Source organism: Aptenodytes patagonicus, chromosome 2 (assembly GCF_965638725.1).
Source record: "Aptenodytes patagonicus chromosome 2, bAptPat1.pri.cur, whole genome shotgun sequence".
Lineage (NCBI taxonomy): Eukaryota > Metazoa > Chordata > Aves > Sphenisciformes > Spheniscidae > Aptenodytes > Aptenodytes patagonicus.
In genome coordinates, this window is record NC_134950.1 from 124,284,271 (window position 1) to 124,300,983 (window position 16,713).

Sequence of the window (16,713 nt, forward strand, 5' to 3'; positions counted from 1 at the left end):
TTCTCACGTTGCTAGTTTTCACCCTCTTAAGCTTTCATCCACCATCACTTATATAATACTGTCCAACTACTTATCATCTTTGCTTATTCTTTCCAAACAAAGTGCGACAGTAAAACGGGCTGTGCTTTTCTGTTATGTTTCTTTTCTTGCAGTACCGCTCAAACACCTCGTAAAAATTCAGACATCACTATATAAGCACATATCCCAGCTCTTATATTGTAGATACAGGTCAAAATGGAATTTATCTACCACCCTAAGGAAATAGCAGTTACATAGTAAAATGAGTACAGCCTGTTGATAACCATGCATTTTTCCCAGCATGGTTTTTAATGTATGCTTACAATCCATTACTAGAAGCCTCTCAGGATGGTGATGTAAATTTGTGGTAGAATAATATATTTATACTAAATCCATACCTTCCCTTAGCTCTATATTATAAGAATATTTCCACAGTCTTTGTTAACCTTTTTAACCTTTTTTTTCTTTTTTTACAGTATCAAGCACTTCTCAAAGCTTTCTGTGTTGCAGACATACACTAAAGGCAGAATACAAAATAAAAGAGCTGCTTAGTCACCGGACAGCCAATAGCACTTAGCAATTATGCAAATCCTCTCTCGGTAATATAGAACTACTTGCTTACTTGCCGTGCTGGGTTTCCCTTTTCACCCTTAGGACCAGGAACATTATTGCTAGTCCCAGGATCTCCCTGGAAAAGTTAAGCAGAAAGCTCAGCATTTTCAGTGACCACACCTTTATTACTCTGATTACAGAGGCAGGATATGGAAATAGGATTAATGAGATTTGTCATTGCAGCCAACAAGAAATACAAAGGCTATTTTAAATGAAGATGCTTGTAAGAACACTATATAGGCAGTTCTGCAAAGTCCGCAAGTTTCTTTTGCAAAGAGATGGAAAGAAATATTACTAATGGGCAACAAATTAAACCCTGAAAGTGTGAAGCTGTTCTGGTTGTTTGGGTATAGTTAATTGAGTTAAGATCATAACTAGTTAGTGAGTTTCAGATGGGGTTACACTAGAATGGAGTTCCATTTAGCCACTTAATGCTAGACACAGGTGAAATCCTGATCTCTCAGAGAGGCAAGTTACCATGACACCTAATTTTTTTTTCTTCATAAGCATTAAAAGACAGGAGTCAACACTATATTTGACTGTTTGGAACAAAGGTCTTTGAAATATGTGTGAGAAGACTTAAAGTTGTGATACAAGAAGTGTGGTGTCTCCACTGAAATTTTAGTCCTCAGGGACTACATTTATATAGGGCTCTGGAGCATGCAAGGAAAAAATTGTCAGCATGAAGAAGTAACTTGCCTTTTCATCATTATAAATTGCTAACCAAAAGTCAGTGCACAGGGTGATCCAGAAATTCCTCTGTGGGGTGGCAACCACCAGGGAAGACTAAGTAGCTCCAAAAGGAGTTATGTTGCCCATGGCAAAAACAAACAAACCAAAAATGCAAGGAACAAGCAGGACACCTGAGGCTTAAACACCTGCTTCCAAGCAACATATCAAAACACATCAGTCCATCTGCATCTAAAGAGTTCAGGACTCCTGGAATATGCCATACTTCTTGCAGAGTAGTGCACCATCTAGGATTGTGAAAAACTCTTCAAATCACATGTATTTCAGGCAGGTCTATCAAAAAATCCAGGCACAAATCAGTGCAACCTAACAAAAATGAAGGAATACACTTACATGATCTCCTCTTAGACCAGATTCTCCTCGTTCACCTGGTTCTCCTCTGGGGCCTTTTCTGCCCTAAATTCATAAAAAGATCACAAGCAATTTGGGCACAGGTAGAAATACTATCTGTGGTAGAGGAAGGCCAGATAAGAGAACACAGATCTGTTTAAGTCAATGGAGCTACACTGATTTACAGCAGGAGCCACATCATATTAGAGAACAGGCAGCTATTAAAAACAACTCACAGGCATTACAGATAGCATTACACTTTGGAAAGATGTTTCTATAAAACCTAAACATTACTATAAAGGATACTTCACCCGCTTTCCCGTGTTGCCTTTCTCTCCAGAAGATCCAGGAAATCCACGTTCTCCCTAGACTCACAAAGGGGGAAGAAAGAAGAAAAAATTAACGGTTCTTCTTTCTGATAAATGTGTGTCCTGGTTTCGGCTGGGACAGAGTTAATTTTCTTCCTAGTAGCTGGTACAGTGCTGTGTTTTGGATTTAGGATGAGAACAATGTTGATAACACACCAATGTTTTAGTTGTTGCTAAGTAGTGCTTACACTAGTCAAGGACTTTTCAGCTTCCCATGCTCTACCGACTGAGAAGGCTGGAGGCGCACAAGAAGCTGGGAGGGGGCACAGCCAGGACAGCTGACCCAAACTGGCCAAAGGGACATTCCATACCATGTGACATCATGCTCAGTACATAAACTGGGGGAAAGCTGCCCAGGGGGGCCGCTGCTCGGGGACTGGCTGGGCATCGGTCAGCGGGTGGTGAGCAGTTGCACTGTGCATCACTTGCTTTGTATATTCTTTTTATTATTATTACTACTATTACTAGTAGTAGTAGTATTTTAATTTATTTCAATTATTAAACTGTTTTTATCTCAACGCACAAGTTTTCTCACTTTCAGTCTTCCGATTCTCTCCCCCATCCCACTGGGGGGGGTGCGGAGCGAGCGAGCGGCTGTGTGGTGCTCAGTTGCTGACTGAGGTTAAACCACAACAATGTGGTTCCCAAATTTTGTCTGGCAGAATCCAACTTCAATCAGATATGCAACTCTAAACACTAAACAACAGAATTTCTGTTCAGGTTTAAAGCCCATTCAAAGGCACAAAAATCTGTACTTTTGAACCCTGAGGAAGGTGTCTTTAATTGCACTGCACATTTAAAGCAATGATTACCTGCTCTCCATCAGTGCCGTCAAATCCACTCTCACCATGTTCACCCTGTAGCAATAAGCAAAAAAACCCTATTAGCATCAGTCCATTTGCCTCTGAGCAAAGGAAGAAGTGTTCACCCTACTTCTGGAAACCTGAATAAGAATAGTGGTTTTCAATGGCTAGCAAGAATAATTAAGAATAATAATTATAAATAGGAATTAATAATTCAGATTTTTAATGAATTATTAAGTTTTAAAACAATTCATAGTTAAGAACACTTAATAAGAACAATGGTTATTAAAACTATAGATCTTCATCAGGATTTAAATTCTGCTTTTCCATCTGTTAGTTTTCAAATCTTTTTCCCAACTGCAGCACCTTCAAAATCTAGATATATTCCAAAATATAACAACTATTATCTGATCTAACATGCTGATAATCTTGTAATTCTGGTGTCAACCATCATATGTGTTTGTATTGTGGTTTGGGGTTTTTTTAATACTTTTATACTGTGAACGGTGTATTGAAAATCTAGAAAGAATAGCCATGATAAAAACAGTTGCAGAAGACTGATCTTGGGCTTTAGGACATGTTAAAGAAACTTCATTACTGTTTCAGCAATGTGATGCTTGCAGTCACATTCCCATTCAAACACACACTGCTCTTCTCTTCCCTTTGTATGCAAAAACGAGTCACCATATTGCTACCATTTATGGAAGCCATTTTCTCACAAAACACCCATCCCAACCTTAGGGAGTTTGCGATGTTAACCTCTTGTTCAGATGAAGAGTGAGGCTTCTGAATAGAGTTATAACTGTGAGAACCTTATTCATTTATGTATGCTCCACAATGTTTCAGACCTGGCCAAATAGCACACTCAATTTTTAAAGGCTATTTTGAAGAGCTTCTTCCGTCTTTCTTTACTAGGATTAAAATGAAGGTATTAACTGTGAGTTTTTATTTGTAGTAAGAAATTAACTTAGCAGAGACCACTACCCTGAAAGCTGAAAGGATATTCAACAAATCACTGAAAGTGGCACAAGAGCATGTTGTAAATGCTACTTAAACCAACAGGAGTCTGACTCTGATAGAGACTGCAGATACAATTGCTTTGTAGGTTTTGATGCTAAACTGACTTTGCAAAACCACCTAGTTAAAGTTCCTGAGGAAAATTTTCATTCATTTATAAGAGTTTTGCATGTACTACAAGAAAACTTAGCTGGCTGTACATTTTGGTAAGATTAATATTCAAGAAATTCTTGTCTGTGACATAAGTATTCCAGAAAAATTTTGAGCACTAAGTAAGCAATCATGACTTTTATTGAAGTCTTAATTTTTCCCTCATTTGTTTCCTACCTCAGAAAACCTGAGCTAAACTTCGTAGTATTAAATATTCAATATTGCCTTTTTTTCTCCAAATAGCTATACTAAAATGCCTTGCAGACTTCAATAAACTGCCTCAACCTTACTAAGTTAGCAGTATTGAATTACATTTTTTATGTGCTGAAAGTTTCGTATTTTTAGTTAAAATAAAATTGGTGGATATAATGACACAACATAATGAAGACATTCACATAGTCATTGGATTTCAGTAGAATTTGTGCTCCTGATAAGTCCTACTGTACAATTCAACTTGGAGAAATCAAAATCTTCAGCAAGCACTCTCCCTCTTCTATAGTAAGATGCTTCAGATATTTAAAGGAGGACAAATTACTTCAGGGAACAGAGCAGAAAATGGAAAAGGGAAGAAAAACACATGGGAGGATTAAAAAAAGTCAGTAGAGAGCAGTACTTTAAATAGAGCTGAGGTATCAGAAAAACTCTCTGAACTTTCTCACATGTACAGCTGCTCGGGTTTGGAAACAAGTATCTTCTGAGTCTTTGAGGCTCTGAAATCTTTTCTAGGAGTGGTTTTGCATCAAAGCACTCAATACAATTTGAATTCCATTTTAATTGCTCTAGCTTGGAAACTAATATTGCCATTATAGATCATTGTCTTCCAGGCTTCACATTTTATTAACTAATTGGTGACAACATCCTTTTGACGAACAGGTATGATTGAAAGGTTAAATAAGCAGAATTGCAAGATCAGTGGATGACAAAAACAGCGGAAGAGAAGTTTGGATATTGAAAAAGTGTCAGTAATGATTCAGTGAAAATGCTGTCCAAATGCACAATAAATATTAGTCACAATCTTTTTTCACCCCTTTCTGCTCTGCTTCCTCAACAATTAGAATATGAGATTCAGCTGACCAGAATTACCACCTTGACAAATTATTAAAATAGCCAGTAAATAAATTCTTTTCCTGTCAATTAGACTAAATCAACCAACTATGACAGCAACCATGCTAAAAATACAAGTAAGACTGCTGGGTTTTAATAATGTCATACCTAACAGCTCACACTTAAATCCATTCTTATACAACCATAGCAAAAGTACATTAAATACTCTAAAGTTTTTACACTGTTTTCCTTTCTTGTCGATATTTTCATCTTACAAGGTAACAAACCTGAAAGGAAGCAGAACACTGTTCTCGAAGAAAATTGATCAGTGCACTGGTTTTGGCTGGGGTAGGGTGAATTTTCTTCATAGTAGCTTCTATGGGACTATGTTTTGGATTTGTCCTGAAAACAGTGTTGATAAGACAGGGGTGTTTTCGTTATTGCTGAGCCGTGCTTACACAGAGTCAAGACCTCTTCTGCTTCTCACACCACCCCACCGGTGAGTAGGCTGGGGGTGCACAAGAAGTTGGGAGGGGACACAGCTGGGACAGCTGACCCTAACTGACCAAAGGGATATCCCATACCATATGACGTCATGCTCAGCGTATAAAGCTGGGGGAAGAAGAAGGAAGGGGGGACGTTTCGAGTGATGGTGTTTTGTCTTCCCAAGTAACCATTAGGCATGATGGAGTCCTGCTTTCCTGGAGATGGCTGAACACCTGCCTGCCGATGGGAAGTAGTGAATGAATTCCTTGTTGTGCTTTGCTTGTGTGTGTGGCTTTTGCTTTCCCTATTAAACTGTTTTTATCTCAACCCACGAGTTTTCTCACTTTTACTCTTCCAATTCTCTCCCCCATCACACTGGGGGGGCGGGGAGCAAGCGGCTGTGTGGTGCTTAGTTGCCAGCTGGGGTTAAACCACTACGATCACACATGAAAACACATACCTGACTTCCTCTATAGCCTCTGGCCCCCTGAAATTGAAAATAAACATAGATGAAACTTGGTGAAAGTGTTTTTATCAAGCTTGAGAAGCAGGGCACAATAGCTTGCGGTGCAGAGGCATGCTGGGCTCAGTATTCATAGTCCCTACTGTAAAACCCCCTACTGCCACATAGGGAATTGACCCCTTTCCTGTGGGAAGACAGTACAGCCTTCATTTTCATTCCCATTCTTTATAGTTTTACCTAAGGCCAGTCTAGAGTTGGTGGTGGAAAAGTCATTGGCAAGTTGCTGAGTCAGCAAACTCCTTAGCTATTTGACCATGCTTCGGTTACACAAAATACCTCTCAAAAGAAGACAGCAAAAATTGTCTGCTATTCTTACAGCTGGGTCTTACTGTCCATGCAAGCTTCAAGAAGACAGTACAGGGATTTGTCCTTGGTACAGAAAACAGGTTTGTGGGAAACAAAGTTAGGAAACACTTCAAAGTGACATACTTGCCTTATAGCCTCTGACACCTGGACATCCCCTGTCTCCTTGAGTCCCATTGAAACCAACTGGGCCTCTCTCCCCCTAAGAAACAAAAGAGAATGTTCAAACTCATTGATACAATGGTTTGTATGTTACTGGTTAAGTCATCATACAAGATTAAAGCAAGACAGAATTATATCACCATTCACTGCACTAAGGACACAAATGGAAGTCACCTGGAAATTTTCATACTGGCCATAAGAGAACAGTCAATTACTAGTTTGAGATGCACCCTGGTTCTCTGCTCTCACTACCATGCCATGTTTTAGACTGCACTACCAATCTCTGACTGAAATCTCTGTACTTGAAGGTAAGCCTTTTGGTGAGCTGTTTTCTAACTGAATATTGAATGCCTTTCCTCTAGTCACTGATCTCTGAAGACTTCTATTCCAGGTTTGTTAGGATGGAAGCTCTAAAAAAAATTGGAAAGAGAGCAGCATCTCCCAGCAGATCCCCTTAAAATTGCTGTCTAAAAAGGTAAACAATGACAAACAAAACGAGAACAAACACACAGTAAACATGAGAGCTCCTGTACTACCATGCAAAGGAGAAGACAAACTTGAAGAGCCTAAGATCAGAAGAACAAAGACCGTTCTCTTCCTTTTCTCCTCTTTAAAGAAAGGTCTCTCTCTAAACTAGCAGAAAAGCAACATGGATCACATTCTAGATTAAGTTAGAGAATGGTGCCACAGAGCTACACCATTATATGAAGAAACAGAAGTTTAAGCGTTTTGGCCTGGCTGCATTGCCTATGTGAAACATTAAGACTAATTCCTGAGCTGAGTACTACACCATGATAAACCAAAGCTGTCCAGCATTATCTCCTCAACCTCCTTTTCTTGGGCCATCTTCTGTAGTCTATTATCAGCAGTCTGCTTTCTGCTGTGTATTTACTACATTTGGATGCTTCAAATTCTTAACTTGTGGCTGGAAAAAAGTTTAGCCTTTAGCAAGGAAAATTTACAACATGGACGTCACTTGTAGGCTTCACACGCAGGAGACAAAGAAAGTTTCTGAAAGTGTGGACATGACTTCTTCTCATCCTTCCATAGTAAAGAAAAGGAAAACAACGGGACCAGAAAATTCAGAAACAAGACACCTGTAATTTACCTGTTCTAGAAGATTATTCTGGATTCTCAGAAGGTCAAAAATAGAAATTCAATTTCCTACATAAAAACAAATTCAAAAATGTTTTCACCCCTTCACCACTTCAAAAAAGACAAGATTTAGAATCTTTCAAATCAAAATGCTGTGGTGAAAAATTTGGGGCATCCCATTTGAATGTGTTCAAAATGTTTCTCATTTTAAAAAACCTCAGGGTTTTAATTTTAATTCTTACTTGTATCATGTCATTCGTACCTGTGAAAGGATGTGAAAATAGTTCTATTCCTGAGTAAGAGAAATATTTTTAAGTCATTCTGGAAATCCCTTATATGGAATTTTATTCTATCATTCAGCAAATCAGGCCACCTGAAAAAAAACACACTCTGTGGAAACTGCCCCAGCAGTTACAGCCAGTGATTTCCAAAGAAATTGTAAGACTACTATCACAATGCATTTTCTCGATAATCCCAGATGACAATTGTTCTTTTCCAGTATTGCCTTTCTCTGAATAGACAGTTGGCTTGCCCCAGGCTGCCTCTCCAAAGGCAAATTCAGGCTGACCAATCTACTGTGAGAACTGGAACTACTCCAGTTAAGTACAGAGAGAAATCCTTGGCTGCTTCTTGGTTTGCAGGCTTCTCACCTGCAGTTAGGAGTAATATTCATGTCATAGGTGCAGTGTTGTGAACCTAGTTCTGTGTTTATGGTGCTAAGGAAATTATGCCTTATTCTTTGTGGGATTTTTGTTTGTTTCTAGACAGCAAAAGAGGAAGAAATACTCCCAGTGGATTGGGCTTTGGCTTATGCACATTATGTTGAAGTTTATGTCAGGAACAGCACACTGCAAAGGATTTGGAAATCACCAAAACACGCTACAAAATTTAGATTTGTTACCCAGTCATAAGATATTCACTCATGCTAAGACGGGAAGGGATGGCCTTTTCTATAAGAACTATCAGCACAGAATCTGGTACAGTCTGTCACGAAAAATGAGTATATGAGTTAGCCATAAATATGCCACATAAAATGCTGTTGTGTGATTCTTTCTAATTGATTCTTTTTCTGCATTGGAAGTTATTACTAGCTATGGTGAGGTACAGATGCACACAGAATCAAGTCCGTCTATTTACATTCAGATACATGTTGCTTAAACACATTTTAGGTTAATGTTGATGAGCACTGAATGAATGAGTAAGTGTAGACAAGTTCAGGCACCAACCAACATCTTAACAGGAAGGAATAATGTTTACTTACAATCCCACCTTCCTCACCAGGATGGCCAGGAGATCCTCTGTAACCCGTACTTCCCTGAAAAACAGGAACTTGAGATAAGTAACACTGTTCTCCAAGCACACTGGGTTCATTTCTATCAGATTACCCTGCACATGGAGATAGAAAACATTTCCTGAAAATTAGATCTGGTTATGCTGAGGAGGGCAGGCTCCATCAACTGCATTTACACAGACACTCTGCACAGTCCCTATGTACTTGACATGGCTGTGAAAAAAATAAACAACAATGTTCAATATAAAAATTCAGTATGTTACTTCAGGAAACTGTCTGATGGGTTAACAACGCTCATTGGGATATTTGGTCAAATTAAACATCTTCCTTAGTGATTTGGAAAAAGAAGCATTATACAGTAATGAAATTCTAAGGTGAAATGAAAAATCTAAGCAGTTGAAAACTTGTTGGGACAAAGATATTGCAATACCTTACAAAGACTTTTAGGAATATTGCAACTTTGTATTTGAAGTGATGCAAACCTCATACCCTCAGGGCAAAAACTTGAACAGAGAGAAACTAGAACATAAGGAGTTTCTAGGAATGAAAATGAACAAAAATGAGACATGAATTTGTGCTGCAAAAACATGCTTGTACAATTGTAGGCTGTACAACCCAGGCATCATGTGTGTCTGCCTGCAAAAAAACTATGTCTACATTCTGAACACTGTTTTGTCTAAGCATGTTAATCTAGACATTTTAGTAAAACAGAAAGGTGTAAGAAAATCAACAAGAGTAATGGAAGAAATCAGTAAATTGGTTTATGAATAAATATTAGAAGACTATATTTTTGCTAAGAGATAACCAAAAATTCATTTAACTGCAACCACATAACTGAAGAGTGTGAACTACAGATATAATTTACTTAGCATGCTACCGGAAAAAGTAGAAATAATGGAATGAATAGTAGTGAAATGGAGACTACATATACTAAAACCCTTAATAATGAAGTCTACCGGCATGCTGTAAAAGTGGCGATGTCTGTAATACTCAAAAGGCGTAAAACAGACAATATAAAATCTTAAAGGAAATAATGTAAATTAGTACTGTAGTGGATCAGAAGAAACTTATAGAAGAGGATATTTGGAATAACCAGAGGCACAAAAGGATAAGGCTCACACCTAGTGAAGAAGGATTATTTTCTACTCTCAGCTTGTCGGCTGGAAGTTTCTCATTCACAATAGCTAATAATCCTCTTGGTTATTCAGACTTAATTTTTTTAATCCCTCTCCACTTTCTGCTGAATGGGTGAAGGAGAGTGCTTAATGATTTTTATATGTACGAATGATTTTCATTACAAAAATACTTTTGCAATAGGAACATGCAGCAGAGAAATGATCACATTTCATGTTTCTCCTTCATCTGTCCTAACAGCAAAGGTCATGGGCACACGCATGCATGCTCTGAAATACTACAAAAAATGAAAACACTTAGAAAAATAAAGCAATTCTTAAGTGTTGTCTATCTTAGCTCTCCTACCTTCCTTCCAGGACTTCCCTGGCCACCATGATCACCATTTTCTCCAAGGCATTTACAAACAACCTTACAGCATTTCCTTTCTGCAACAGTATCCTGAAAAATGACAAGAAACATTTCATTTATGTATATTAATCATAAAACAAAGACTGATTTTTTCCCCTTTTGTTTATATCACGGAAGGACTTACAAGATTTCTCTGCAAGATGTTTGCAATCTCTGCAAACCCAACACTCAGAGGTTCATTGTATTCAAACCCTCTGCCAAACTCTATTTCCCGAAGTTCCGTCAAGTTCTGTGTGTTGTCCAGGCCAACTAATAGAAGTGCATCAAGACCTCCAACATAAGCATAGATTTAAATTAGTGAATGCCTGAATTGTATCATTTAACCAACAATATCATCGTGAATAACAGCAGTTCTCTAAGAGACTTACGTTTCATGGCTTCAACGCAGTATGTCAAAAGAAATCAAGCTATTGAGAACAATGTGTAAGAGAAAAATCCAGACCAGTAATTTTCCAATTAACTTCTCTCCCCAGTTGTCAGACCAGACTGCTACTCAGTGCCCAAACAGTAGTGTAAAACTGTTTTTTCCTGCAGAAGTCAGAGTTGGGTCTAACCTCTGGTGCTGTACTCATCAGTGAGAAGGGCTGCCCTGAATTGCCCCAGCTGCTGGAGCTGGACTCCAGAAGCCAGAACCATCCCAGGCCCTCTGCACCCCTAGGCGTGTTTCTGGCATCATCTGCCAACCAGTGACAAGCCATCATGTACACTGGTTCATATGGAGAAACAAAGTCTCCCAGTGACTCCTGAGGAATGCCATATGAGCGTGGAGAGGTAAAGTTATGTGGAAAAGTTGCAGTGGGGGAGCAATACATTGGGGCCATTGGTAGTAGGAGGCTGGAGCATCAATGCGGTACTGTAATACCTTTAAAGCGAAGCGAGTCAGCTGCTTTTCTGAGATCTTCCAACGAATCATCCAGCCCATCTGAAAATACTAACAGAACCTGTCAGGACAGGGAGTAATGCCAAGTCAATTGAGAAGAGGCTAAAAGTTGAGTCATTGTAAAAAGTACAGTTTGCATTGAAAACTGGCTATGAGGTGGTCAAATTGCACAACACTGTGGTAGATTTGAAACGTGTGCTGGAAAAAGTGCTGAGGAGCAAGGAGAACAGAACACAAAAGCCTCTCTTCCCTGACAGCACTCCCATTTGAGGGATTTGTCTTGCTGACCAGTTCACAGCATTGCTATTAATTATATTATATCTGCCATCTTCTCAGTATGCTAGGTGGAAGGCCAATTCTGCTGTGATTTATCCACTGAAGAGCTTTGATGTCAGAAGAGTTCTCCTATATGTGAATGTGGAGAAGAACGTAGAGCAAACAAAAATTTCCCTTTCTGCAAGAGCAGCTCCAGTTGGCTGTCACCTGAGCCACACCAGGAAGTGAGTGCACCCTCTCTGGGTCCAATCCTCCCTCCCTGCAGATGCTTATGTCCCCTTGTCCCACATAGGCAGTGCACCACCCTGCTCCACTCTCTGCCATATTTTTCCTTGTTAAGACATAAGGCTTAGCTCACATAAGGACACTAATCCTGACCCTTTGTATTGGTGACGTTCCCACCTTTTCAGGTCAAAGAGCTATAGTTAAGCCTCTTTCAGGGCTGAGGAAAGCACAGTTTCTTACAGTTCCTCTCCAAGTTATCAGTCTCTTCCCATTTCTCTCCTCACCTTCCCCCTTCAAACCAGCAGAAGTCTTCTCAGGCCCCACTCATCCAGTGGATTAGGTTTCCCAGAAAGAGGCTGCACAGGTAAATTGTCTCCTGCGCCCAACGGTCATGACTAAGTCCTCCTAAACTCTCTGACCAACAAGTGGACAAGCACAGCCAGAGCTCCTTCCCTCCCATCCTTCTTATTTTACATTACCTACACAATGCACAGCTTCAACCAATGCGAACTCTAGAGAATTACTTCTGTTAAGGCGAATTTTTCCACAGATGACAAAGGCAAATGAAGTGACTGCCACAGCAAACATCCCACTTCTGTGCTAAAGCAGCAAGGAGACCAGAATCTAAGAGCAGGCAGAGTTAACTCTGGTCATGGAAAGTTCCCAAACATCCAATACGGAGGCACTGGTACTGATTCTACATTTGCTCGAGCAGAGTGTGATACAGTAGAGAGCTGGACCATGGATGGGTAAACACATCACAGATTGTTAGAAACAACACTGTAGGCCTGGGCCTGATGCTTTTTTTTTTTTGTGATCTTTTCATTTTAAAAACATGGCGGGGGGGGGAATGTGGGGTGTTAGCATGGGCATTATATATGTTTACAAAGCTTTCATTTACTTAAAGCTCTTGTTGGAACACATCTGAGTCTTGCTTTGTCAAAAATGCTGGAATTAGGTCCAACTCTTTTGCTGAAAAACAAACAAATAATAAAGAAAAGAAGAAACGCAAACAACAGAGAATCCCTATCCCTGATGAGGTTTATAATTAATAATCTTTACAGAACAAGCATGTTATTGCTCAGGATCCTAGGGAGATTAAATTGTGATTTCATGTGCATTCTAAAGTCTTGTACTTTCAATTTGCACATAAACAGTATCAGAAAGGAATATTAATCCACTGGTAAAGTGCTGAGATATGCAGCATATTTATTTCTAGTAATAATGCATAAGCAGAAACAAGCCTTGCTTAACTTTAATCTTCAACAGGGATCTAACAGAATTGGCAATTAGGAGGAAAAAAGCACTGCTTTTACTTGTATGTCAAACAACTTCTCTCTACTGAGTCCCAAAAGAAGCAAAATTGTATGTGGTCACATTCACTGTTCAGAACAAAATGACATTTTAAGAAATCTTTGGAAAAAAATAGTATTAAATATGCACCAAATTACAACCTAAACTGGTAAGCCATACCTATGCAAATGCTGTAAAAAAACAGAATGCCAACTTTCATCTGAAAGCAGGGGAATTCATAACAATATGGCTTTCTCACTCCACATCAGACTAAAAGTAACATCTCATAAAAGTTAAAATAAGGTTCATAGAGGAAACCCCTTATGTATTTTGCGAGAGCTAACCTGTCCTTCCTCAGAAGGAAGGTCTTCCCGCATGGAGACCTTAGTAAGTGATAATATTCAAGTAGCTACTACAGGACATGCTCAGTGCTTTACTGAGTCAGTGCCTTAAGAATAAACTGTCAGGGCAATGACTCTGAAACACTCCAATGAGATCTAACTTACTTTCACCTAAGTGGAAAGATTCCCCATTCACTTCAGAGGATATTAGATCAAGCCTTATGCTTCTCCCTTCACCTCAGTTCAAGACAGATGAATTAACTGCAGCGTCTATGCAGATTTTCTTGAGCATCAATTATCCATGAGAAGAACTCAGCTTTGTTATTTGAAATTATTTGACAAGTTAACTACACAAATAAACTTCTGTAAACAAATTTCTTGGACGGTGTTTTCTGTGACTTCTGCTTAGAGCTGCCATTATTCTGGACAGAGATTCAGGATCAGGATTTAGAGTTTCTGAAAGAGAACTGTTTCCACTACTCAAAGTACAAGGACATTCCATGGTAGATATAAGAAGGTTTTCTGTATGAATACTCATGATCATATGTATTAACCCAAATGTTCTGGGTACCATCTCACTGCAGGAGTGCTTAGGGAATCGGAACTGATATATGCAGTTATATCAGGCAAATGAAAGAACAGGAGGTTCTATATAAACATAAGGAAACACTTTTTTACCGTGAAGGTGACTGAGCACTGGCACAGGTTGCCTAGAGAGGTTGTGGAGTCTCCATTCTTGGAGATACTCAAAAGCCGTCTGGACACGGTCCTGGGCAGCCTGCTCTAGTTGACCCTCCTTGAGCAGGGGGGTTGGACAAGGCGACCTCCAGAGGTTCCTTCCAACCTCAACCATTCTGTGATTCTGTTTATTGGATTCACCAATTCCTGAACCACCTTTTTGTCTCCCTGGAGTACTCAGCATCAGAGTCTGTAAACATCAAACTGCATAATTTTTCCAAAATATATGTTCACACCATTAAGTTACCTTAACTTTAGCAGAGGTCACACTAAAGAACTTCTCCTCAAATGCCTGTAAGAAGTCTGCATTCAGGTAGGTGTCCACAGTGGTCTGTGCGTCTAAGAAATTCCGGATGATCTCTTCATTATAGTCTTCAAAATCAGAGTCAAAGATGAATTGTTTGGTCTGTGCCAATACTTGGAACTTGAATCTAATGTTGACTGGAGAGCCAGCATTACAGCTGGTATTTGGCAGCAATTTCATCTGGAGTAAAAGCTTGGGGAGGAATGCTTGCAATTTCTGTTTCAGAAGCACTGTGGATGCTGGCCGCATGCGCCTTGAAGTATCAATTGCTATAGAAAGATCTATGTCGCAATCTGAAAAAAGTAGAAGAAACAGGAAACGATAAACATACACTATTTGTGATCTTGTCTTTTGTCAGACTCATGGGAGTGGAAGAAAATTCAATATGGTACATTTAAAACCAGAAGTCAGAATCAGTGAGATAGGTTTTCCATAAATATAAAAAACCATCAGCCCACCAGTTTCAGTAGGGCTATGTGAACTTGCAGATACTAAGGACTACATTACTGGACATATGTACATACCCAAACTGCAAAACAGGTCACTGTTCTCCAGCTGTCAAATGTCCTCAAAGGGCACAATCTTGCAAATGTTTCCGTGAGCTTTGCTACCAACTGAGAATGTGCAACACATATTCCAATTGCAATGGGACGCTTTATGGCTGACTGTGCTTCATCACTTTGTCACAAGACCAGATGATACATACAAATGTAGAACAACAGGCCAAAGAAACAAACGTGAGAGAAAGAGGCAGCATTGCCTACATGCAATGTCATATATCCACTGTGAATAACAGCTGCTGTAAAGTGAGGACTTACCTTAGTTATGGAATTGCTTGCACAGCTCCTGATAACAACAGCAAATACTGCTGTGTGGTTAATTCCTCCCCCCTCCCCAATTATCTTGCCCTCATCAAGCAGCTAAACCACTTGGCTTATTTCTTTCGTACCTTGATTCTTCATGTGTCATGCTGAATTTTATTCTGTGCCCCTAGATGCCCCTAGACTCTGAAACACTTATCAAACACAAGGTTGTTTTCCATGTTTGCTAGTTTGGGCTAGTTCCTATAGACCGTTATTTGATATAAGTTTCATTACAGTTTTCTGGGGTTTCCCTCACTTGTGAAAAAGATCAATGTGTTCAGCTCTTTAACCAAATAAATCCAGAAATAATTTCACCTCAGAGCAGCCATCATTATGTTTCAGTATTTTCACTTGTGGTGCAAACTGCCCCCTAGAGGGTATGATTTGCATGCAGCAAGAAAATCTTTAAATGTAAAAGGTCATGTTGAATAAGTTTTCATGGCTAAAAAATCTGACATTCAGGCCTCAGAGCAACATAAGAAACCTATACAGCTTTTCTGTTTAGTCCACAAGAAAAAATTTCTCTTAAACAGTTAAATATACCTATACACACATATATGTCTACACACACACCCCTTAGTCATGCCCCTTAGCCAGGTTGTGAGGCTGCACATCTGATTTCATGATTCACAGAACACTTGTGATGCAAAGGCCATCATCAGTTCAGGGAACAGCATTTTTCTAATTGTGAGGGATGTTTCTGATTAAGCATTTCCATGAACATAAAATTTATTGGATATTTCTTCCAGTATGTGTTCATGTCCAGTACGCACACAGTATGTTTTCACAATGAGATTTTTCTAAGATCTGGGTCTTCTTAACCACGTAATTTGGAGGGAGTGCAAAGGGCAACCATGGACTTGGCAGTTTAGCCCTGACAATTGGTCAGCCACACTGCCTAGCTCTTAAAACATACCCTGCCAACTCCCTAGCGTACCAGCAATAATACCAAAACAGCAGTAAAGCATTCACTTTTGTGCTACTGTGCTGTTCTTGAGAATGTGTAAAACAGCTTCTGGTAGGTACTCCATACTCTGTTGAGAATCTGTATTTATTTGCAGGAGTAAACACCTCTGTGTAGCTAACCTCTTTTCCTAATCACCTGTTCTCCCACACACATCCACATTTTCAAACTGCCCTGTCTTACTGCTGCAAAGGTATCTTTTTCCCCTGTTTTCTTTCTGTACCTTGAATGCAGTTTTTTAAATTTGAAAAATCTGGCAGTTTAAGAGAAGGTGACTGGAAAAAGAGGAACTAATAGATTTATTACAGGAAAGAAGGTCAGCAAAAATAAGAAAA

General features: G+C 39.3%; 1 protein-coding gene across 1 annotated transcript in view; it reads right to left on the minus strand.

Annotated features, from left to right (window-relative positions):
- Nucleotides 1-16,713, minus strand: part of COL6A6 (collagen type VI alpha 6 chain) — a 66,984-nt gene that overhangs the window by 25,639 nt on the left and 24,632 nt on the right. The window contains 11 exon segments of the mRNA XM_076332109.1: nucleotides 641-706; nucleotides 1,714-1,776; nucleotides 2,022-2,075; nucleotides 2,891-2,935; nucleotides 6,039-6,065; nucleotides 6,535-6,606; nucleotides 8,923-8,976; nucleotides 10,432-10,524; nucleotides 10,619-10,764; nucleotides 11,357-11,435; nucleotides 14,495-14,844. Of these exon segments, the coding sequence (XP_076188224.1) occupies nucleotides 641-706; nucleotides 1,714-1,776; nucleotides 2,022-2,075; nucleotides 2,891-2,935; nucleotides 6,039-6,065; nucleotides 6,535-6,606; nucleotides 8,923-8,976; nucleotides 10,432-10,524; nucleotides 10,619-10,764; nucleotides 11,357-11,435; nucleotides 14,495-14,844 (1,049 nt within the window).